Raw genomic sequence first — 26,424 nt, 5'->3', positions numbered from 1 at the left:
AATGCCATTTAGAAAGCGGTCAAAGGTAACATGTCATATTTGGGATTACACTTTCGTAGTAAAGCAGAAATTCTAACACTTTTTGTTGAGTCGCATCCGGGATTCGAACCCGCACCCTCAGAATCAGGCACCTAATCGCTGGCATACAGTATCCCAAACTGTATTAGAATTTGTACTTTACTAAAAAAGATAATCCCAAATATGACACGTGTTCCAAAATAAAGTGACCCGTGAAGGTCCCAGGGTAGAATAGGCCTTCAGCAACCCATGCTTGCCATAAAAGGCGACTATGCTTGTCGTAAGAGGCGACTAACGGGATCAGGCTCGCTGTCTCGGTTGACACATGTCATCAATTCCCAATGGCGCACATCGATGTTCGTGTTCTTGGCCACTGGACTTTACTGGTCCAGACACGATTATTTACAGACCTCCGCCATATAGCTGGGATATTGCTGAGTGCGGCGTAAAACTAAACTCACTCACCCAAACTCACTCCAAAACAAAGCGCTAGAGACAAAGTCTGAATCTCAGGAATTCTTCATAGCTACTCCGAGAATCAGGCTACCTTTCCCGTGGATCAGACATCATATCGGCAGTACACCAGAATGCCCTATAGGTGGATCAGGTTGCCCTTCTGGTAGATCAGAGTTTAATACTGGTGGATCTTATTGCTGTGCTGGGGATCACACTGCCGTATCTGGGGGTCACACGTCCGTGCTGAGGGGGTCAAACTGCCGCTCTGGGGTATCACACCACCGCTTTTGGGGGTCACACTGCCGGGGTGGGGGCGGGGATGTGGGTAGGGGGAGTCACACTACCTTAGTGGGGAGTACGTTTCCTGAGATAAATGTATAGTTCAGATAGAACGCTGCGAACATTCGCCTGAACGCGACATTACAATTCATAAATGTGGTGACATCGACTACCTGTCAGTGTGTGGTCCAAAGCCTCACTCGAGCACACACGATATCAGTTGTTTCTCAATCGAAGCAAACGTTCTGCCATGATGAAACGATTTTTAGCCATTCCTTGTCTTAGTATTGTCATACTTTCAGTGTATCTACGTTTGAACTGGACTACATTTAACCTATCGCCGTAAGTATCACTTCAAGTATTCATTTCGATCACAGCATCACCCGAGGACACGCCAAGTCATCGAAACACCCGCAAACGGCTCATTCCCACTTACCAAACTTGCAGGGGGAGGGGGAAGTGGGGTTAACCCATTTATGCATAGTGTGCCACTTGTGGGACTGGTACTTTGATCAGCTTGTACTCATTTGCTATGGAAGAGAATCACTTGAAACAAAGCGCATATTAATACTTAGATATCTGTCTCTTCACAAGAGGGTAGAACAATTTCCAAGGGTTATCTCCCCTGAACATGGCAGCCTCATCTTCGACGGAGTTCAAGGTAAGAGCATATCTTAAATAACAAAATGATGACTTATTTGTCTTTATGGGTAAAAAATTTCGTCCTTTGTGAATAATTGGGTATAAATGTTATAAAACAGAAATGATATTTCAGACAGACAGATGTATTGGTATATATGTCCCAGAGGCCAACAGTACAATGTAAATATAATGGAATATACATAGTGACAGCGCTACCATGCAATACGACGTAAATAGCATACCACAGAGAGGCAGTGTTAAGCGTAATACAGAGCTATTGGCGATGTGACCTATTGCGATTTATGTGGTATAGTAGTAGTGCTATCTTGTACAGTAGTTGCACGTCATTCGTTGCTAAAACAGCAGTAAACTTGATGTTTGTCTACATAGATAGAGAGGTAGGTATTTATGCCTTAAGTATGAATATTGAGGGCATTCCTGGAGTATATGGTATTCATCCTCTGTGAGGTTACAATGATCACAGGTGGAAATTTGATCAAACGGACGTTCAGAAAACCTTGCAGCTTTTATCTTAAAATCATGGCCATTACATCGAAACCTAGTTACAACTCTTCGTAGAGGGACGGATAGATTTTAGAGAAGATAAGTATAATTCAGGTTTGATAATGGATTTAAATTCTGCATAATAGCTAATACTACTTGAAGAACGACGTCATAGAAACATTCCTGTTGTTATGGATCTTTACATCGTTGTTTGAACAGTTTTAGAAACAAATCACTGTCACCAGCATCTTGTGCAAACCATACATGGTCAAATCCACTTTGAAACAGTAATTCCCGTACAGGTGAAGCACGGTTTATATCTCCGGTACCATCTAATTTCTTGAGAAGTTTATAACTGTTCCTGGATATTCTATTAAGAGGTTGTCTAATCAATGTTATGCAGAACGATATTACTCGGCAACGAGCGTTGATAACTAGATAACTTTATGCTAGTATAATTTTATTGGCAGCTTTATATCCCCTTTTCAAAATGACTTTACAAATTTTAGTATGAAGTTTTTCTATGTTCTGGTTACTTTTAGTCCCCTAAACTTCCGCACCTTAAAACAGAATTGGCTGAATTTTTCCGTCAAACAATATGAGTGAAGACTCAATGGGAAGATTCTTATATTTACAGATAAAACGCTTTACAGCGGGCAGTGCTCTTTCTGCTTGCATTGCAAGTATCTCACAAGCTCTGGAGAAAACATTTCTACATGAAAACACAATTCCTAAATACTTATAGTATAGTACAACATCTAGTTGGCTATCGCCAATATGCCATTTTTCACAGTTTGCATTTTTGCCTCCTATTTTGAATACTATTATTTTCCTTTTGTTAATATTTTTTTGAGAGACCCAATTTCAAACAATATTCCTTTAAAACATCATTCTTCCGCTGTAAGTTAATAACCGAATCTGCGAATATAGCTACATCATCCGTGAACAAAAGTATTGATATATCATTGATTGTTTCATTAATGAATATGCCTCTCGTGTCATTTGCTAAAATGTCTTTTACAAGTTCTTCTATATGGTTGGTGCGTCGACTGGGCATCGGTTCATTGATAGGATGACTGGAGAATTAGCTCATGATTTTTATGAACATTAGGTTGACGAAGACAAATGAATACGTTGATGAAGACGAAGCCATGGTTTAGTTGTTCAAACTTCTTTAGTTGGTTTCACAAGACATGACAAACAAGTATACATGAATGAGGTGAGGGACTTCCAGCTCAACCCCAGGGCGTTTCCAGCGAGCAGCATAATCCTGCTCGCGGTCGTCCCTACTAGGACTGTCGGAATGCCAGTCTCCACACTCTCATCTCACATCCAGTATAGATGTGAGCATACACATATATAGTTTTTAACAACAATAGACAGGCAAAGATTCAACAATGGACAGATAGCGAAATTAATAGCCCTTCCTTCTACAGTTGATGTGATGACAGACACAGCCAAGGGGGATGACCAATAAAGGCCATAAATGTCATATACAGTAATTAATGGAAGTGACAAAGAGGAACAAGGTAGCTGACAAAACAATGTACTCTGCGGTAGTGATAAAGATCAAGATTGCAGACTGAATAATAATAACTAAATATCATATAGTCTGGCTACAAAGTTTTTTGGTCTGTAGAAAAATTTGGACATGGCTGTCCTGAAGTAGACACTATAACATATATACAACAAGAACAGTATGGGTGACAAAACGCAACCTTGTCGAACACCAGAATACGTATCAAATATATCTGTCATCTCATATTTACTGATGATTCTTCAGAAGCTTTTACGTTATTGTACATGTTTCTCAATAAACGTTGAAGTTTGCCGTGTACACAAGATTGCATCGTAACATAAATAAGTTTGGATCTATTCACAGAGTCGAATGCATTTCGGAAATCCACAAATAATCAATAAAATGTCCTCCCTTCTTGCGCAAATATTTATGTGCAAAACTGTTCAAAGTGAAAATATGGTAAAAAATAGAGTATTCTTGTCTGAAGCCTGCCTGATGCTCTCATGGGAGTTGCTGGCTCGAGATCCAGAATTTGACGCGATTATCTATGACAGCAGAGAATATCTTATTTAAAGTATTTAGCAAGGCTATAACCCTGTAGATTTCATATTATTCAGACTATTAATGGCACAACGGATCTCATTATCAGTAATACTGCTACCAGTTAGTTAATCAACAATAGTACAGTCAGCACATTCAGCGGCATTATGAGAGCTGAAGTAGTCTGCGACATGTTTATCAAAATAGTCATCGCCAATCAAGGTTTCATTATCAAGGAGTTCCCTAAAGTTATACCAGTCATCCGCAGTTATAGTTGGTCAACATTTTCTGTACAAAAACCATCTTTTTTAATCGCTTTCCAAAAATATCGACAATCTTTCCTTTTGGCAGCCTTAACTATTTCATTCATAATATTTTCTTCATAATCCTCTTTCTTTTTACGACATAAATTTTGAAAGTTTTGTTTGGTGCTTAGGTATTGTTTACAACGGTTCTTAATATTCGTTTTCCTGAATATATTTAGTAGATTATATTTAGGCCGGTTAGCTTCTTCACATTGCTGGTCGAACCAGGATGGCTGAATACGTGTACGGTGTATGGTGGACATACATACTCGTGTAACATGTCTGTGTGAGTCTCCTCTCAGTGCATGCAGTCCCTTCATTACAAGATCATTCAGGGCTTTAATAGCATCATCGACATTATTGTGTATACAGTCGTAGAATTCGTGGCCAAAATGTTCAACATTGTCTCTAATAAATTGTATAAACTCACCCTTTCTCTCGTCGTCTCATCTCCCTGACTCGAAGTTGCGAGTATTCGCAAGTGCTTGCTCGTGCACTATGTTGTCACGTTAACTGTGACTGGCAAATGATGCGAGTCAGATCTACATAAAACGTCGAAGTTTTCAAAATAGTTATAGAAACAAGTTGACACAATACAATAGTCTACAACACTGTTGCCTTGGTGACCAATAAATGTAAATTCTACACTAACATCATTACCAGCTCGACCATTTAGGAAATGTAGATTGAAACTGCGACGCATTTCTAACAATGTAGCTCCCTCTGGGTGTACTATCACATCTTTAGAATTTCTTGGGATGTTAAAAGTATCATCTGCATAGTCGACATCATCAGTGGGTATATAGTCTGTTGAGTCGTGCTCAATGTGACATTGTTTGTCACCAATCCATGCATTAAAGTCACCAAAAAGTACAATAGCTGCGTCGGGGTGTTCTCGTAATAGCACATGCAGTCTGTTCTCCAGGAAACCTATTTCATTGAGGTCTGACCGCACAAAAATATCATTATCTGTTACATACACAAATCCAAATATTGAGGGTTTGGTGGTTTGTGAATACATGATGTCGCTTGTGAAGAAGATGCAGTCCGCCCAGTCCTCCTGTATATGACAGAAGCGTGCAGCGATGGACTGTCTAATGCACACTGCCAGTCCACCACCGTATTGCCCCACCCTCTGCCTGCGCTCCCTCACACACTGGAATGAGGTGAAGCCTGGGAACAGTTCCGTGAAATTTGTTGTATTTTTGGCACATCATATCTATTAATGCAACGCAGTCATATGACTTACTCAACTCAGAGTGAGTGAGTGAGTGAGTTTAGTTTTACGTCGCACTTAGCAATATTCCAGCTATATGGCGATGGTCTGTAAATAATCGAGTCTGGACCAGACAATCCAGTGATCAACAACATGAGCATCGATCTGCGCAATGGGGAACCAATGACATGTATCAACCAAGTCAGCTAGTCTGACCACCCGATCCCGTTAGTCGCCTCTTACGACAAGCATAGTCACCTTTTATGGCAAGCATGGGTTGCTGAAGGCCTATTCTAGCCCGGGACCTTCACGGGTCCTCAACTCAGAAAGGTGATATGGCTTGTTTATCTTTGAATAGAGACCATTAACATTCCAGCATAGAAATTGTAACAAATTAGTATCACTATTGTTAATATCGTTAAAACTACTGTCATTAGCTCCATCATGAGTTAAACATGTGGTATATGTTTGAGTGCTACTTAACTTTGATTCATGATGCTCGAAACTTTGGTTTCCGCAAGGGACCCTAGCTCCGGGTGTCATCTGTGGACGGCTCTCTTCTGTTTGAGCGGTCACGTGACTGGTTAGGTGTTGTAGACGAGGGTGGTGGTCTATTCGCTGCTGGGTAGCGGCGTTTCCCCACTTCATCAGTTTATCTTTGATACGGTTAAGAATTTACGGTGACAAATGATGTAAGAAATCCCCTTGTGAACCAGCAAAACAGAACAAAGACAAGTCATAAACGTTCGAATTGTGTTATTATGCAACGAGAGCAAAGTATAGAAAGTCACAAGTCAATAGTCACAATACTGGTTACAAATTCGATACAAATGAGACAAAATCTAAGTAAATGGGTCGCAAAATATATTTAGTAGCAAACTCACCAAAGTCTTGGTGTGAGAGAGAATCAACCATGCAGAATGTAAACACAGCGATCGGTCTGACAACGGATGATGTAGATAAGGCGTGGACAGATGCAGATGATGTAACTCCAGTAAATATGAATGAGCGTGTGTGCTGCAACACGGCAACCAGCCTTTATATATACTGTCATTTCCCGAACGTTCGTGCACTTATGACAATGACAATCATCAACACTGTAGAATGCCCTTGAATACGTCTTCCAGAAGTAAACACATAGAAAACTAGGAGCAGATAAATTCTGGAAAACCAGAATCCTACAAGTGTTGACCATCTATTAAAACGAAATGTCACCCATCGTAATTATTAATCAAAACACTAAATATTTTGTGACCCAATGATAATTATTACTTAATTAATAACAAAATATACAGAAAATACACACTTGTAACACTCTCCCCCTTGAGGAAAGGAAAGTTTCGCAGAAACTTCTGTTACAATCATAGCAATATTAACATAACAACATGACATGTAACACTATGAGTAATATTTTTAAAAAAACTTCCTGCAGAATTACTATGACAAAATGCTGATACATACATACAGCATCATCAAGCCATCATACATTTATACCCTGGAAAGTGCATCAGCACAAACATTGTCTTTGCCTTTAATATGTTTGATCACAAGATTGAACCCTTGCAAGGTCAAACTCCATCTCATAAGTCTCTGATTTTTGTTCTTCCTTTTGTGAAGAAAGGTCAAGGGATTGTGATCAGTAAAAACTTCAATTGGCAAAGTGGTAGTACCAGGGTGCACTTCAAAATGCTGTAAAGCTAACAAAAGACCTAATGTCTCTTTCTCAATGGTACAATCATTTCTTTGGTGCTTGTCTAATTTCTTTGAAAAATAACAAACTGGATGTTCAATTCCTGAATCATCCTCTTGAATAGGAAAAGCACCTGCACCAACATCACTTGCATGAATTTGCAACTTGAATGCTTTCTCAAAATTTGGTGCCGGCAATACTGGAGAATTCATGAGTATGGCTTTGACGTTTTCAAATGCAGTTTGACAACTGCCATCCCACTTGAATTTTACCTTTTTCCGCAAAAGGTTAGTAAGTGGAAATACAACATCTGAGAAGTTTTGACAAAAGTGTCTGTAATAGCCAGGCATACCAAAGAATCTCATGAGTTCTCTCTTAGATTGAGGTACTGGAAAATGTACTATTGCCTCAACTTTAGTATGAACTGGTTGTACCTGGCCGTGCCCTACAACATGCCCTAAAAATTCGACTTGTGCCTTCCCGAATTCACACTTGGGGAGATTCACAGTTAACTTCGCCTCAGACAGTCTTTTGAAGAAAGCACGAGTCCTTTTAAGATGGTCATTCCACTCCATGTCGTAATCGATGACATCATCCATGTTCGCCTCGACACACTCAAGGCCTGATGTTACATTGTTGACGAGTCTCTGGAACGTCACTGGAGTGTTCTTCAGACCAAACTGCATCACCTTGTACTGATACAGTCCATCTGGCATAGCGAATGCCAATATTTCCTTTGCACGGTCTGTGAGTGGAATCTGCCAGAAGCCCTGCAGTAAGTCAAACTTACTTATATACAAATGACCAATGCGATAAATGCAATTGTCTACTCTCGGAATAGGATACGAATTAGTTCGTGAGAGCGCATTGACATCTTTCATGTCAGCACAGCAGCGCCAAACACCTCCACTCTTCTGCTCAAGAACACATGGTGAACTCCATGGACTGTCACTGGGTTCAATAATGTCATTGTCCAGCATGTATTTCACCTCTTTCCGTAAAATTTCATGCTTCACTGGATTCATCCGATAAAGGTGTTGTTTTACAGGCACAGCGTCACCTACATCTATATCACGACTAACAACATCTGTTCGACCAGGCACATCAGGAAATAAGTGAGAGAACTCATAAATCAAATCTAACATTTGAACTTTCTGTTCAGGAGATAAATGTGACAGTTTCTCATCAAGGTGAGCTAACACATCAGAATTTCTCCACTTTGGTGAAACATTATCACTAAGATCATCAAACTTCATATTGCTAACACAGTCATCAATCTTGTCAACGTTTTCACAATTGTCTTTAGTACAATCAGTAACTAGGGAGAGTGTGGCAATACAATTGACATGTTTGGTTTCTAACCTGTCATGATATTTCTTAATCATGTTGACATGACACAATCTCTTTTGTTTACGACGACCAGGCGTCAAGATGACATAGTCTGTGTCGCTAAACTTTTTGTCAACAACATATGGACCTTGATATCTTGCTATCAGTGGCTGACCAGGTATGGGAAGCAAAATTAACACTTTCTCACCACAAGTGAAATTTCTCTCTTTCGACTTTTTGTCATAGTTAAGCTTCATTTTATCTTGTGAAACGTTCAAGTTTCTTCTGGCCAACTCACTTGCTATTAATAGTCTGTCCCTGAATGTAGACACATGGTCTAAGAGATTGATCTCAGGTCTGTCATTGAGCCATTGTTCTTTTAAGTGTTTTAGTGGCCCACGCACACCGTGACCAAACACAAGCTCAAAGGGGCTAAACCCTAAACTTTCCTGAATTCATCTCACAGCAAACAACAACAAATGCACACCCTCACAGGTAGGGGGCTGTGAATGGCAAGCATATGCCATGAAGAAGCCACCGAAAGCTGGATCACTATGCTACGATTATATGGACTTCCACAGCATTTTATTCATGGCCCGTGTGGATGCTGGATACAGGTTCTTGTATTTTGAACTTAAGCAGAGGGTGGTGTTTTAGACAGAACATGGAAGAACTGCATTTCGCATGAACACATGCGTTTATGTATATATGTATGTACTATTTGTGTCCTGTTCACGTTGTTCATTTGTAAGAGAAAATGGTCACACCCTCTCCTATTGTGACCACAAATGTGGACCAAGACGTTTCAAGCAAGACAGGCATTGATACCTGGTAATTAATATTATTGCTATTGTCTAAATTCGTTTTGTAAAGAAAGGTATTAAAGAAAGTGTATTGTATTTCTTCTTTTTAAAAAAAATATAAATAAAAACATCCAATGTATTCACCTGCAAAATGTAGACAAGAGAAGATATTTAAGACAAGAGAAGGATTACTTTAAAATGAAAGATGTACGAGTGAGAGATGTGAACACACTTACTGTTGCAAGGCATGAGAGAAGTGTCCATATTGTCCACTGAAGCTGGAGAGATACCCTTCTTCCCTAGGCAAACTCTGTGGCTATCCCTCTCTGTGGTTCTCTGGTCTTCGTCGTTTTTTTTCGTCATGTCTTCTACCCACTGCTGGATCTGCTCCACTTTATTCTTCTTGGCTGGCATCTTGTTGACTGTTCGCTTTTCAGTTGAGGAATATGGGCTCTGGTAATGGGTACATTTTTATGTACATGCGCAGTCATCATTGATTTCGGATTTGTGCGCCAAGAAAGCCTAGAGTATACGTAACAATGCATATCAATTTCGTGACGTGCGCCAACTATGCGTCATATTATGTGGAAAGTCGTCGTGCTATGACCTCGTGAACGATTCGGGACAATACACAAGCCCCGCCCGTCCATGCTTTGATACGCACCGCCTCAGTGTTTGCGGGCTGGTTGAGCAATGTTCATGACTACTTCACACAAGATTGTGCATGTCAGAATTTTTTGGCATTTCATTTTCTTTGAGCACTGTGTATTCGCATGCATGCAAAATTACGTACACGTGCGGGTCAGAGTGGATTAAGTGTAAGAGTAACCTCCAAAGCCCAGCAATTTGCAGACTCATATTGATAAAGACACATATGCCATAATATAGATTTTTTACTCCGAGAAATTAATCTCAACCAGTACTTTGAAATGTACACGTTTGGGTTCACTTTTAATGAAAATCGCCTTGGTTCAAACATCGCTACAATGTTTGGGACAGTGTGTTTGAGACATGAGACTCGGTAAAACCTTCAAACAACTTCTGTGATGGAAGTTTGTGAAAATGATAAATACTAGCTTTAAATAAGAGTATCATTTTCCGTTTCCAGACTTGAGCATTAACATAACTCTCTCTCTATATATATACCTGCTTTCATGCTTGACTGCGACTCCGACTGAGTGTTTTCTTTGATGGTCTTGCTTTGGAGATTTTACGTGAGCTTTAAGTCATTTTAGGAACTGTAACAGCTACGGCCTTCAGACCATGTGTTTATATCAACTTCAGTCTTAAACGTTCTGCTTACATTTCGCCTCACTGGTGATGTTTTAGCCTGACGTTTCAGGTTTCTCCTTCAAACAACCATGGTACTGTAAGTGATTTCGTAAAAAGATATATGTACAGGATAACCCTGGCAGTATCTGGCCTATTGTAATGAAGAACATGTCTAACAGCCTGCTGACGTAACTCACCCGTAATACTTACACCGTTAAGGTAATCCATTGATGCAGATGCACAAGTATTTTCAGAATGGCTGTTGGCTGAATGGGGCATATCGAGACCTTGACACAGCGACAAAGCAGCAACAGGAGGTTGTCTTAGTTCAAGGATTTAATTATAGATGTTTAACCTTATACACTCTTCAAAAATAAAAAAAAAATGTAAAGCAAAATGAAATTCAAAAATAATACTTACAACTTTGTACACATGTATAAACTCAAACATTTTGGGGGGTTTCACATTGTTTCTGGAATGTTTCAGAAGATCATGATTGACCAGGTATCCCCCGTTCAACTCGAATTAGATATGCCTGGATAGACATGGTCCTGGGCAAGCAGAGGCTGTTCATATCATACAGGAAAAGGGTTCGACCAAACAGGGCTGACAGGAACAGGATGATTATTGATTGAGTGATGTAATAATCATCGTCACATCGGCAATATTTCACCCATATCGTCACGAACACAATTAATAAAAAAAATAAATTATATTATAAAAAATGGAAATTAAAACACTGTTGACATTAAAAACACCAATGTATCACAGATGTCCATTTAAAACTGGTCATTAAATTTAATCATTTTAATTAGCAATAGCAACACGGTTTACAAAAGAGGCTACAGATTACCAACAACAGAAGGTAGAACACGATAAGGGAGGCCGTAGGGCATAGTGTAGTTTATATCTGATCCCAATGTCGACTGTGGATATCAAAACAAGTACGATGAACAATGGAAACAGACAAGCTAAGACAATTTATCGAGCTAAGGTATTATTGACCCAAGTTCTGTAAACATGCATATGAACACAGACGTCATTATGTTCCTTGTCAAGACAAAGTAACGATAAAAATAGGATTAGACGTCCACATTTTCAAGCTTGTAAACATCTTGGAAAGATGATGTTTCCAAGACATTCACAATTTTGGAAAGATGTTTCCAAAACATTTCCAATTTTGTAAATATGAGATATATATGCAAATGTTTTGTTGTGGACTGATACATATAAATGCATCACCAACTGATTCAGAACTGTATAGCAGAATTGCAGTACCTTGAAATTCAGCACGCGGAATAGCAGGGAGTGCTGTCTTTGCTTCGTCTCTCGTCCCTCGTAGTTCTTCTGCTCTGTTCCCAACTTGAAAAAAATAATTGTAAATTTATTGTCATCACGAGGCGGATAAGAATGTCATTCCATGTCGAGATTATTTTAAAATTACCTGAAGTTGTACTTGTTGACTGATTTAATGCTTTGCAACTCTTTGAAGTTAGAGTGTGTTTATATCATATTAAGTATATTCATACGTGTGTTGTGGATTTATTGCAATCGCTCTTGTAGACGCAGCATTCCGTAGTGCTACAATTCCCTCTGAAAATAGACACGAAAGAAATACACATTCAGATTAGATTATAAAATACACTGGTGTTCAATTTGGTTTTAGAAATGATCCGCGTCTTTCTTCTCTCAAACTGTAGCATTTCAAGTTATTTGCAGAAGGACGACACTTCTACAGACAGGCCATTTCCATAAAAAGACAGATATGTAGTTATTTGCAAAGGATTTGTATAATTAAGCTATACATAAACCTACACTTACAGTTTCTGTCAAGGTTGAAACTTTCATCATCTTCACTTTCGCTGTCTGCAATTAGAAAGACATGACATACATAATTTCCATATGCATAGCTGTTAAAGAGGCCATCTTATGCAAACATTGCAATACCGGAGACAAGTACCCGGTATATGACATACATAATTTCATATGCATAACTATTAAAGAAGCCATCTTATGCAAACAGTGCAATACCGGAGACACGTACCCGGTACATGATATACATAATTTCCATATGCATAACTATTAAAGAAGCCACCTTATGCAAACATTGCAACACCGGAGACAAGTAACACGAATGTTGCACAGGCCGTTTCCGTAGGACGTTGTCTAATCTTCCCTGTTGTTGCTCGTGGACGTGACTGCTTACGAGGTTCCTTTAAATAATTCAATTGCATTTTTAACCAACATTTTGCACCATTGTAATGGAATATATACGAGATATCTGTCATACCTTGGTATGTGTATTTCACAGATTGAGGTAGAAACTGTGTGTACGTTTACTATTTTCTGGGCAGCGACCAGTCAGAATATATATTTTTGCACTTATTTCACGATATAAAGATTATCGTTAGTTGGAATAAGGTCTGACTTTATGACCGATCAGGATATCCTACTGCATATGTTATTTAAGAAATACATTGTAAAAGTAGCATTTGACCATGCTGAGAATATGCAGCTGTCACACCTGAATTACCTGGTTGCTCTTGACAAAGTCTGTGGTGCTAGTTTGCCTATTTGATATTCACTCCCTGGAACACAAATATCGGACACAAGAATAATACACATGCATAACTGTTGAAAAGTGAAGATCCTCCATTTTGTATCCCTTGTGATGAGAGAACCACGGTCAAGCATATCCTGCTTGACTGTGTTGAATTCTCCATCATAAGGGATAAATATTTCAATGTAAAAACACTTCCGGATCTTTTTAACACAGTCAATACTCATTTAAGTATTTGATTTTTAAAAGAAATTGATTTCCTTGTTGAATTATAACTGATATGTTCTATAGATAGTTGAATTTGAATGGTTGGTAGTATAGATTAGGAACATTGATCATTAGTGGCTGTACCCTCAAAGGGGGTTGAAGTATTGTAAAATTATTGTCCACCTGAGAGGGTACGTAAGTCCCAAAAGTTTCAAAGTAAATTTATACTTTCCAGGATTTTAAGTGTAGTATTTGTGTTCTTTTAATTTTGGCAAAAATTTCTTACAATCGCCAGCGGTTGAGGGGGTGGTATAAATCCAACTAGGGCCCATGCAGGTAGCAAAGGTACTGTAAGTCCCCATGGTCCCTTGTGTGGTGATCTGCCTTCAGTTGTTGGCGATCTATAGCCGGTTTTTATATTGTGTTGTCCCTTCTAGATAAAGTACTAGTTTTACATGTATATCTGTGATATTCTAGTTATTTTACTCTCCTTTGTCGAGAGATTTTTAGTATATGCATACATTCCATTTAAATGTTAAATGTTCTCGTCACGATATGGCTGAGATATTGCCGATATGACGTTAAATATTAACTCACTCACTCACCCAAGAATAATATGACTTTTGGAGTATGCTGGCATTTTAAGATAGTGTAATGTGTCCGATTCACAACAGGGAGAAAACATATATAGAAACCCTTCAACGCGTATAAAATCTTAAATTAAATTGAGATATGAATCTTTGGTTTCAATTCTGGATGCTGGGTAAAGATGAGAGCCGTTCACCCTGTTGTGGACCCGGGGGATATTTGGTCCACCAACCCGTTTGCCGTGGGTTGTGGCCCTGTGTCGGCGGAGAAAGGGATCCTGGTGACCGAGGGCAATAGGGGCCTGTAACCGTGTTCCTGTTGTTCAGTATACCACTTTGGCCCTGACGTCGCCTAGACGCGCGGTTGAATGGGCCAGGTTCAATCAATCGGCTGGTCATGCCAAGCCCCGTGCATGGATTATAATTATATTTATCATTGCACAAATATCATTTGGAATTATGTAATTTTGGTCTTGGCTTTACTATCCAAAACATGTTTGATTTTGAATTATTGTTGTTCTGAACTTTGTCTAGAGTCCTATGCCCAGAAGGCGGTAGCTCATGGGCCGATCTGGTGGAATTGTTAATCTTTAAATTCCTCTGCTGGAGTATATCATGCTTTAGCATTGTCCTTGTGATACTCCGTGGTGGGTTGGGAGCTCGGATGACGAACAAATATACCAATAATCATGGATTACAAAACCCACAACAACAACAAAATACAAACGTCAACTGGAAAATGATGATCAGCAACGATCATCACTGGCCACGTTTTTCGGTTATCGAGACCCGTGACAAGTCTCCTTTAAAATTAAATCCCTTTGCAATGTCAAAAGGTATCTCTGGCATTGCAGGTGAGGTGAAAGATATCAAACACTGATTGAATGTAGCAGAAAACAACAAGCTACTAACCTGTTATCAACTGATATGTTTGTCGGAGTCCCGGTATTAGTTTCTGCTCACAAAACACTGAATACAAGCAAAGGTATAGTTCGAGACCGTGAGCGTCTTCTACCAGACATAACTGAGCTCGATATAGTGTCCGAGATGAAAGATCAAAGAGTATCTTTCGTCAAAAGTTTCTCAAAACGGAAAACTAATGAGACTGTACAAACCAATACATATCTGTTTTCATTTTCAGCTCCAACTCCTCCAAAGTCAATCAAAGCAGGTTACTGCAATCTGAATGTTGACATATATATTCCAAATCCTCAGCCCTGCTTTAAGTGTCAAAAGTATGGACATAGTGTTAATACTTGCACATTGTCTGTTACATGTGCTCACTGTGCTGAGAATACACATGTAACCGAAGATTGTGACAGTATTCAGAAAAAAATGTGCAAATTGTTCAGGAAATCATTCATCCTTTTCTAAAGAATGTCCCATTTGGAAAAAGCAAATGGAAATTAACAAAATCAAATTTTCCAGGAACGTCAGTTTTGCTGAAGCAAGAAAGATTTACAATCTACTGAACACACTGAAATGTACGCCTCTGTCACAAAAACATCTGAAACCTTATCAAAAGGAACAGAGATAGACTATCTCAGAACAGTCTACTCAGACAGATACAGCTAAGTCTACGTAAAAGATCATATCTCCTTCGACTACAACTCCTTTACACTCTGATAGAAACGATAAACAAACTGTAAAGTCGAAATTCAAGACAACGCCAGATTCGTTTGGTCTTGGCTTTATTGAAATCAAACCAAATCAAATCGAGCAGCAAGGGGGTCAGATAATAAAATCAAATTGTTTAACAAGTTTGGATCACTTGAGGAAATGGATGTATCTGATCACATCCATCCCAATGCACATAGGCTTGTCGCCCTCAAAGAAAGCCCGGGGTAGATACCCAATCAACCCACCCAAACCATAATGTCTTCCAGAAATATAAGACAGTGGAAATGTAGAGGATTAAAGACAAATTTTAATGAGTTACATCATTTGTGCATTAGTACATCATTACATCATCAATTCAGGACCTATCACCATCAGTATTTTGTCTGCAGGAAACTCATTTGAAACTGACAGATAATTTTAATCTTCGTCAGTTCGATGCATATCAGTCTTTCTCCCCTCCGGGTGACAGGGCCACTGGTGGATCTTCAATCCTTGTTAAGTACAATGTTATTCATAGCCCGCTAACACTTGAAACTAATCTTCAAGGGGCTGCAGTGAGACTCATTCTTCATATTGCATTTACAATATGTTCGCTATATATTCCACATTCTTTCACACTTCACCTGTCTGATCTTCAAGCTCTCTATGATCAACTTCCGAAACCATGCATTATAATGGGTGATCGTAATGGCCGTAATCCACTCTGGGGTGGTACAAATACTAACACTAAGGGTAAAACACTGGAAGATTTTATTTCCAATAATTATTTGTGTATATACAATTATATGCTCTGAGCAATTATCTGCATCCTGCAACCGGTACCTACTCTTCTCTGGATTCTTGCAGACTCGTCTGCACTCAATGAGTTTGAATGGTCAGTCCACATTGACCTTTGTGGAAGCGATCACTTTCCAACAATACTATAAAAAATATTTCCAACTGATTCACCATCTTACACCAGATGGAAGTTTTCCAAAGCAGATTGGTCCTTATTTCAAACTTTATGGGCACTCGTGAACGGCCAGCTCCTCGTGCTGGGTGCTGGGTAACGATGAGAGCCGTTCACCCCGGTTGTGGACCCGGGGAGATATTTGGTCCACCAACCCGTTTGCTGTGGGTTGCAGCCATGTGTCGGTGGAGGAAGGGACCCTGGTGGTTGAGGGCAATAGGGGCTTGCAACCATGTTCCTGTTGCTCAACACACTACTTTGGCCCTGATTTCACCTAGACGCGTGGTTGAATGGGCCCGGTTCAATCAGTCGGCTGGTCATGCAGAGCCCGAGTGCCGAGTTAGTCCTTTAGCACATAATTTGATATTTTGGTCTTAGCTACTTTGAATTACAATGTATCAATAATTATTAGATATTATGCCTATAGTCCTATGCCAGAGGACATTGGCTCATGGGCCAATCTGGCAATATGAACCGCTGAATTCTGTGTTTCTCTAGAATGATGTCATGTGCGAACCAGCCTGACATTTCTTCTTTCAGATTCTAAAGCTATTTATGTTTTTACTTGCTGGAGTATACCATCCTTGTAGCCCTGGTGGAACAGACTGGCTTCCGCTGTCACACCGTCCAAGTTGACAATTCATGGTGGCTGGGAAGCAGGGATGTTGAAGACTTTTTACACACCACGGCTTTTTCCATTCAACCTGGTTCGTTGAAACACAAACATAGGCTTGTGGTATCTACATCATCAGATGAGGAATCTCCTGAAATCGTTGATTCACGGCCGAAGTTTATTGTGATCTCGTCTGCAGATGAAAATCCGTGGAATACCGAACCCATTCGCTATTTCAAAGGGCATTGTATACCAAAAGTCACTGTGTTCTGTAATCTGATCGGTTGAAAAACATGATTAAATGGTATTAGATTCCCGGAAACTGCAAGACTATTTCCTGCGTACTGACACGTAGAAACCTCGCAAACAATAGTTCTGTTGCGTCATCAACAGTGGTGACGTCATTCAAATCATATTGTGACGTAAAGTTAGGAATATTTCATTTGAAACCTCCGGCTGACGCCGTCGGTTCCAAATGCATTTCCGTGCTTCAAATACTCAATAACACCCTGAAATTGGCCAACACATGATGTTTATCTCCTAATTCAAGGTGTCTGTGGAGGGGTGAAGGACGTAACATGTCTCCGAAATGGTTCATTGTTAGTAGAATGTCCGTGAAAACAACAATGTGATAATCTGTTAAAATTAAAGCAGTTCGCAAATACACCGGTTGTTGTCTCAGTACACAGAACTTTGAACTCCTGCAGAGGCATAGTCAGAGACAAGTCTCATTGTCTTTCTGATATGAGCGAAGAGGACATTGCTGCCGAGCTGAAAAATCAAGGGGTGATCGCTGTAAAGCGCTTCACCAAAAGGAGAGATGACGGCAGTATTGTCAAACTTACCCCGTATCTGTTTACATTTACACTTTCGGCTCTTCCGAAGTGTATAGAGGCTTAATACCTTAAATACGTCCTTAATGTCTTCAAGCTGTTGCTGTCAGATTGACTCTCAACATTGTTTTCACATTGTGCTCATTGTAGGCACAACCATCTTCTATTCTTCGACAAACCGACCTTCAGACACTTTATGACCAGCTCCCCAAGCCATGCATCATTATGAGTGATCTAAACGGTCACAATCTGGTGCGAGCAGAAATGGCAAGATACTAGAAGATATTATTTCTAACAACGATCTGTGTATCTTCAATGATAATTTGACAACATACTTACATCCTGGTACAGGCACATATATGTGGCAGTGATCATTTTCCGACCATTCTTCAGATAATAACTCCAGCTGACGTTCCTCCATCATCAAGATGGAACTTCAACAAAGCTATCTGGCTTTTGTTCAAGTTATCATGTACGCACAGATTAAATCCTGATCGTTTTATTGATGTTTCCGATTCAGTGCAATTATTCTCTGATGAATTACTCAAAATAGCCGATGAATATATTCCTCTGCAGTTCCACATATTCGTATACCATGGTTCAATGATGAATGTAAACTGGCTGGGAAGTGTAGGAAAAAAGCAGAAAAGCATTTTCGCCGACACCCTACCGTTCATAATGTCAACAAAAGTTAAATTTTCAAATGTAAAGGCTAGAAGTGCTTTGAAACATTATAAGCGTCAGTCTAAAGGATTGTGATAATTTCTTAACTAATAAAAGTGGCATTGCCATTAAACTAGGTGAAACACCCGCCAAATATTCATCTTCATCCAATTACGTTCCTGGGGTCCAAAAACACCACGAACAACAGGAGAGGAAAAGACTTAATTTTAACTCGGACAATGGTGAAGACTATAACGAATTTTTTTCGTTACATGAGCTCCATACTGCCCTTGACCAAGCTCATGATACAGCAACAGGGGCTGATGATATTCATTATCAGCTCCTCAAGCATTTACCCGAATCTTGTCTGGAAACTCTACTAAATATATTGATAAAATATGAATCACAGGGAACTTTCCAAGTTCGTGGCGTAATGCCATTGTAGTCCCCATACCAAAGCCTGGCAGGGATCATATTGATCTCTTTAACGAGTTGTGTCTGTAAAACCATGGAACGAATGGTAAACAATAGACTTGCCTGGTATCTTGAAACCAATAACCTTGTAACAAATATTCAGTGTGGTTTCAGGAAACATTGCAGTACCATTGACCATTTGGTACGTTTAGAATCCTTTGCTAAAATGCTGTAGTAAATAAACAACATGCTGTATCAATTTTCTTTCATCTTGAGAAAGCTTATGATACGCCATGGAAGCATGTCATTTTGAAGGATCTACATGAGTTTGGCTTGAGAGGGCGTTTGCCTCTTTTTATAACACAGTTCTTACAGGACAGGCAATTTCAAGTCCGAGTGGGTTCAACCCTGTCTGATCATTATAATCAGGATAAGGGTATCCCACAAGGTAGTAGTTTGTCTGTCACTCTATTTAGTATCATGATCAACAGTTTATCCAAGGTTTTAAATGATTCAATTGGTGGATCACTTTTTGTGGATGATTTTAATATTTCTTGCTGCAGTAAAAATGTGCCTACCATTGAACGGCAACTTCAATTATATTTAAACAAAATAAATAAATGGTGTCTAGAAAACGGCTATAAATTTTCTATGTCAAAAACTAATTGTATACACTTTTGTAGAAAATATAAGCTGCATAAGGATCCAGAACTATTTTTAATGGCACTCCCATCAAAGGTGTAAAGGAGGCCAATGTCTTGGGTTTAATTTTCGATTCTCACTTAACCTTTTTGCCGTATATCAAATCATTAAAAACAAAATGCTTGAAAGCACTCGATTTGCTAAAGGTTGTTTCTAATTCAAAATGGGGAGAGGATAAAACTACTCTCCTTCACTTATACATGTCACTTGTCCGCTCTAAACCTGACTATGGCTCAATCATATATAGTGGAGCCTGCAAAAGTAACCTTAAACGTTTAGATTCTGTCCACCAGCAAGGTCTAAGACTTTGTCTTGGCGCTTTCAGAACGTCACCCATTGAAAGCCTCTACGTCGAGGCCGATGAACCATCTCTTGACCAATGACGTATAAAATTAGTTTTACAGTACATAACAAAATTATATTCCAGTCAGTCAAACCCTGCCTATAACTGATCCACCTGTAGGACATAGAATTAAACCATTTCTTTCTTCGGCCGGCATTGAGCTGGAAGATGTGGCTCCTTCCTGTCTTCTTTCTTCTCCTCAAGTTGATCTAACATTAACTGCATTTTAAAAAATCAGAAACGAATGAATTACAATATAAGCAAGGATATAATCAATTAAAAAGTAAATATAGCAACTATAAATCTACATACACAGATGGGTCCAAGCACGGTGGCGCAGTGGCTTGTGCCACTGTCATTGGATCCAGAACAATATCTTCTAGATTACCAGATGATGGCTCTATTTTCACTGCTGAAGCTAACGCAATATTAACGGCTCTTCAATATATTCAGAAACATCCTAAACATAAACAATACATAATCTATTCAGACTCGCTTTCTTGCCTTCAGGCAATTAAAAATATTTCTTGCAGACATCCACTTTTGATAGAAATTGTTGAAGTGTATAATGATCTTGCTACTGGCCAAAAGGACATCGTCTTCTGTTAGCTACCCAGCCATGTAGGAATCTCTGGTAACACACTGGCTGAGCTTGCTGCTAAAGCAGCACTCAATAAATCTGTGACGCCACTTCTTATTCCCTACAGCGATTATAAAGCCACCATTAGATCTTACATCCGTGATCTGATGCAAAAGAGGTGGGGCACCCAGGTAGGTATAAGCAAATTACATGCGATAAAACCCTATATTGGTTATACCTACTTGGGTTGTCAGTCGACATTTGAAGAGGACATTATGCGACGATGTCGCATAGGCCACACAAGATACACGCACGAAAATATACTAAAAGGTGATTATCTATTAAAAGGTGACGATCCTCCGTTTTGTATCCCTTGTGATGAAAGAATCACAGTCAAGCATATCTTGCGAAACATATGATGTAAATTTAAGGTTTCCAGGTTTTTAATCGCAGTATTTTTGTCATTTTAATGTATGGCTAATTCTCCACATAAAAGCCAATGACCGGAGGGATGGTGTAAATCCAGCTAGGATCCATGTAGGTAGCAAAAGTAATGTAAGTCCCCATGGTCCCTAGTATGGTGATCTACCTTCAGTTGTTGGCAATCCATAGCCCATTTTTATGTTGCATTGTCCTCTTATAGTTGAACTGTTTTAGATCTAATTACTAGTTTTACATTCTCTATGATAGTCTAGTTGTTTTACTGTCCTTTGTTGACAGGTTTTTATGATATAAATATATTCAATTTCATGTTACATTTTCTCGTCACGATATGGCTGAAATATTGCCGATGTGGCGTTAAATATTAACTCACTCACTCACCCAGAAGAATTTGAACTGTTTTAACACCACTGAAACCTGCATGTCCTAAAGCCTTATCCGGGGTAAAGCCCTTTGGGCCAGAAAACTTGGAATTACCCGCAGATATAAAGGAACTGCTGCGAGTCAAATAGGAGTTATCTGCCCCTCGTACCCTCATGTGAGAGACCAGCCTTATGTTCATCCAACTACGTCTGGAGATCAAAAAGAAAGTTCTGCTTGAAATACTCAATCAAAACTGACTGCCTCAAACTAACAAAATCTGTTACTTCTTCAGAACCAAAGACTTTCCTTTTCTGCAGCAAATTCTACACAAAAAAAAAAAATAAAATAACATTGTCCCCTACAAGGACCTTTCTGAAATTCGAACGATAAGCTTCAGACACCTTGTGACTTCAAAATGGGTACCCAGTTGGAATACCAGAGGTTGTCTCTCTTTGCCCAAATACCTTAGTCCTAAAATTTGCAAATGTGAAGTCAATAACTGTGACCTTCGGGTGTCATTTGCTTTGATGTTTTAGAATTTGGTCTGAACCAACAAATGTAGTTGCATAATGTTTCTGTTGTGTCTACGGTGAGTAACAAAAGCCCACGTCTGTCACGTGGGAAAGCAAATAGGTAAACTCGCGATAAGGCGCTGAAACGATAGGGATGACCTCAGATTTTCAGTTGGCTTTCATTCCTGCTATATAGGAACACACTGGGATGGCGTGTATTTACATTCGTTACTTTGTAATTTTCTCTATGAACCACAGTATGTTAAAATGGTGCTTGTTTTGGTGTTTGGAAGCAACAATCAGTACATGTTTGGAAAAATGCAATCGGCCAGCAGTGCTCACTGAATAAGGCAAGACAGCCTCACTCTTACCATCCAGTCAATGATAATTGCAGAAGTAATACTAACAATCTTCTACAGCATTTTCTGAATCCGTTGTTGTTTGGGTGACACAATAGCCAACTCCTTTCAGTATGTGTTAATCAAAGAAGGTTTCATTCTGGCTATCAAAATGTTTTGACTCGAAGCATTTGTTCCTCAACTCACAGAAAATGAGGTCAGTTTTTAACTATTTGGTATGGTTTCAGGGTCTACCTTCCCGAAAAAGAACTGACATATCTCACAGAGGAGGTTCTGCGTTATGGAACAATCTTCGTGCCTTCGTTGTGTGCTCATGCGAAGAAATCACGCATGTATCTCAAGCATGCTCACACAGTCTACAATCTAGGAGATCAAATTGAACTGCAAATAGATCTGTATGATGCGTATGGTAACCGCAAGGTGACAGGAGGTGATTTCTTGAGAGTTTGGATGGAGAACCCACAGAAAGGAGCTTCGGTATCTGCTCGTGCGTTGGACCTCAATAATGGAAGTTATACTGCTCTGCTTAAAGCTTCATGGCCAGGAAATGCAACAATCAAGGCAGTCATTGGTACGAGAAGGGAGGAGATAGTGCTCGTCTATATGATATTCCAAAAGCATCACAGTCTGTGGAGGAATTTTGCTGAATTTCGAGCAAACAATCTGCGAGATGCAACAGAGTGCTCAGTTAGACTGGACAATTCCTCAAAGATGAACGAATGGTGTAATTTCACGAATGAGAACAATGGATACAGTTACTACTGCAGGAAGTCCAAGATCAAACAGTTAACTTGTGATAAATGGTCCCATTCTTATAGTGTCAACGGAGTTGCGGCTTCACTTAATTCCACAGAGAGAAACATTCTTGGTTTGTATGTATTTTCACAACAATACATGTTTGGGTGTCTGAGTGTGGTTATTGCAAAGGCTACACCATTTTGTGTTTACAAGAAAATCGTTGAAGAAAGGAGAATCATCATTTGTAACATTTGAAGAGATAAAGGTAACAATGAACGAGAAAAAACCAACAAAAAACAAAACAAAACAAAACAAAAAACTCACCAAAGTGGACTCATTAAGCTTTTGGTTAAATGTCGCTATTGCATATGTTGGTAATTTGACAGAATGTGAAACTCTAGTCTTGAACATGCGCCATTTCCAATTCTATACAATTTTGAACATGTTTGAACTTATGATTGTCTTTAACACAATATGGCCTTATTCCAGTTATTCAGTTTGTTATTTTTTTTAAAATTGCAGGTCTGTGGCAGATTCAAACCTAGATATTTTACAGAATTCAGTAAAGGTTTCTATCAGAAGAGGTGAGTACAGCTCGCCTTTTGAAAACCGTTCACATCTACTGATAGTGTTGGCAGGATGTATGCAGTCTGTCACCCATTGCACAAATCGTCCACTTCGTGTGTTGACAGGGTATATGCAGTCTGTCACTTATTGCACAAGTCGTCCACTTCTTGTGTTGACAGGATGTATGCAGTCTGTCACCCATTGCATAAATCGTCCACTTCTTGTGTTGGCGGGATGCAATGCATCACTCACTGCTGGACATTCGTGCATTGTTAGAATGAAACGTGATTGTGCTGCACGAGTAGGGTCAAACCGTTTGCTTTGATAAACGATATTATTAATATTGAATCAGATCTTTGGCCTTGCTTCCACCTACTAAACTACCAAACATTGCGCCTCCCTTAAGCACAACAGAGACACATTCGGAATTGGTTAGCTTCTAATCATACAAGCCTAAACAAATCATTATTGGCTGTTCTGAACGACAACCAAGGGAGGGCTGTCCTTCCGGTTATAAATATTGTCTCATCGGTTACCCCAAAACATTTGAAGGATATAGCCTTTGTATATCCTGAAAAGGTGTAGCGATACGCACTCAGCCATCTAGACATTCAAAAATGTTATTTATTCAGTATTCATATTTCAATTCGAACACTTTTTCAAAAAAGTCTCTGAAAGTGAAAACATGGAATGGAGGTCATTAGTGCGGAACTTATGTGGTGTTAGTAGAGAAACGTGCTTCAGACTGGCAATTGTGCGGTTTTTGCCATTGGCCTCTTGAAGCCTTGAACTGTAATAGCATTGGTCACTCTTTGCCTTTAACAAGAAATATGGTCTGATTATGATATGACTATGTGACAATTGTTACTAAACGTTCCTCATCACTACACAGAACATTGTTTACAGACAAAGAAATATCACCAAGCGTAATAGCTCCAGTGCCACGTTTATACACTTCTGATGTACAATCATGAATATGTATGTATGTATCAATATTTGAATTTTTTTCTGAGACCCCTTTTCTTTACCAGCTTCTAATGATATGGAACTGCCGGCCCCTAAAACTCCCTGCAGCAAGTTACCAACGGCGATAACATGGCAACGTACCTCTCCAAATGGCTACTTTCTTCAGAATAAGTGGCATTCGTTGTTGTGCACTGACACACTTCCCCGAACCACTGCTGCCTACAGACAATGCTTAAAAGGAAGGACTCTCTGGCTTTATGGGGATTCTACAAGCAATCAGTTTAAAGGCGTTCTTCATTCAATTTTACGCTTTCCTTCCCATACAGACGGGCATGTGCCAACTACAGACAGAGATGTTACACACAATTTTTCAGTTTCCTGGCACGCCCATGAACTACCGTTTTATCATGGAGGTCGACACTATAACAGGTCAACAAACGAGGGACAGAACGTCATGATGGATCGTCTCCCGAACACAACCAAGGACATTGTAGTGTTGTACATGTACGTTCATTTCACGCTTGTCCATCCAGATGTCTTTAGGCGGCATGTTCAGAGACTTGTTCCATCAGTAAGGAACCTCTTGGCACGCGCTCCTAATGTTACAGTTGCAGTTCGCGGGCCACATGCATTTTTCAGACCTATGCATGGTGTGTTATCTTACTGGGGTCTTCTGTACACTAGTATTTGGCATGAGGCATTTGCTTCACTGCAGCACAAGATTGTGTATTTAGATTTCTGGGACCTGACTATGGCTAAAACATCTCGAGATTTCCACCCAGCAGAGAACACAGTGAAGGAGATGGTACACACCATGATGTCACTTCTGTGCTTTAGGAAGTGAAAGAGTCTGTCTTGTGTACTAATACTTTGTTGTCTGTATTGTAACCACGAAGGTTGTGCGTTCTCACATGTTTCGGTTTATGTCTGTTTGTTTAGGGTTTATATTTACATGGTCCTGCTGTGATGCTTAGATGATGACAGTCAGTCGTGGATTCTTCTTAACATTAAATGTTTCATTGTAGAAAATGGCTCATTGACAGATGATTCAAACTACTTTGCATTTCCTTTCTCCATATTGAACATCTCAATCTGAATGCAAAGTTTCCTCGGTAAATAAAGCTTTGCGGATTTTTGTTGTTTACATAATAGAATGAGTAAAGTTATAGAGATTGTATCTATACATGCAGTTAGTTCTACTTTAGTGTGGGAATCTGATAAATGTGAGACCTTCGTCAAAGCTACCTCGGAACACAGATGTGCTTTGTTTTTTTCTTTTTTTTTATCTGTATGGCGTTTTCTGGAAAGTTGTTTACACAACTGATGCAACTTCGAACAGACCCACAGTTTGTACATACGTGGTGGGCGTGACGAACGAACGTTTTAACCAGAAGGCTACTCCACCTATTCAAAACAATGATGTCCTTGCATTTAGTTCATCTGACTAAAGGAAACAGGCTTGTCGTTCAACGATGATGTGTACGTGTGTGGGGAGGTGGGGAGGTAGGGTGTTCATGTTCATGGTGCATGTAGATTGGCAGTCTGGTATTTTCTGTGATGCCATTACCCGGTTCGTGTACATCGTGCCTCATATTGAATCCATGACATTTATAATGTTCATTCGAGGATTTCTCTCGCGTTTGGACTGATCGTCTTTATGTAATGTGATATCCGGGTCAACTGCATATGTTCTTAAAAGAAAGTTGTTTGCTTTCAAGTAAATTGTGCCTCGCTATGAGAATATGAGTGATGTTTTAATTTATTCCTCAAGCTCGATGAAGATCAGCGAGGGGCACTTGTGGCCGAATCACCTTTAACGCGGAGCCTTTACACG

The 26,424-nt window shown here is 39.5% G+C and overlaps 1 protein-coding gene across 1 annotated transcript; it reads left to right on the top strand.

The window, feature by feature from the left end:
* The first annotated feature begins 960 nt into the window (after nt 1-960).
* On the top strand, nt 961-26,286 carry LOC137287155 (NXPE family member 4-like). Its single transcript, XM_067819318.1, has 4 exons — nt 961-1,095; nt 22,547-23,191; nt 23,580-23,641; nt 24,656-26,286. The coding sequence occupies exons 1-4, from the start codon at nt 1,004-1,006 to the stop codon at nt 25,432-25,434; spliced, it is 1,578 nt and encodes a 525-aa protein (XP_067675419.1). The 5' UTR covers nt 961-1,003; the 3' UTR covers nt 25,435-26,286.
* Nucleotides 26,287-26,424: the final 138 nt, after the last annotated feature.

The sequence above is a fragment of the Haliotis asinina genome, chromosome 6 (genome assembly GCF_037392515.1).
Source record: "Haliotis asinina isolate JCU_RB_2024 chromosome 6, JCU_Hal_asi_v2, whole genome shotgun sequence".
NCBI classification, from domain to species: Eukaryota; Metazoa; Mollusca; class Gastropoda; order Lepetellida; family Haliotidae; genus Haliotis; species Haliotis asinina.
Note: the sequence above shows the minus strand (reverse complement) of the source record. Positions and strands in the feature narration are given on the sequence as shown.

Bases quoted from the DNA above. Each gene is read 5' to 3' on its own strand.
- LOC137287155 (XM_067819318.1), top strand. From the start codon at position 1,004: ATGATGAAACGATTTTTAGCCATTCCTTGTCTTAGTATTGTCATACTT. The intron at 23,192-23,579 runs GTATGTATTTTC...TTAAAATTGCAG, and splicing joins GAGAGAAACATTCTTGGTTT to GTCTGTGGCAGATTCAAACC. The intron at 23,642-24,655 runs GTGAGTACAGCT...TTTCTTTACCAG, and splicing joins AAAGGTTTCTATCAGAAGAG to CTTCTAATGATATGGAACTG.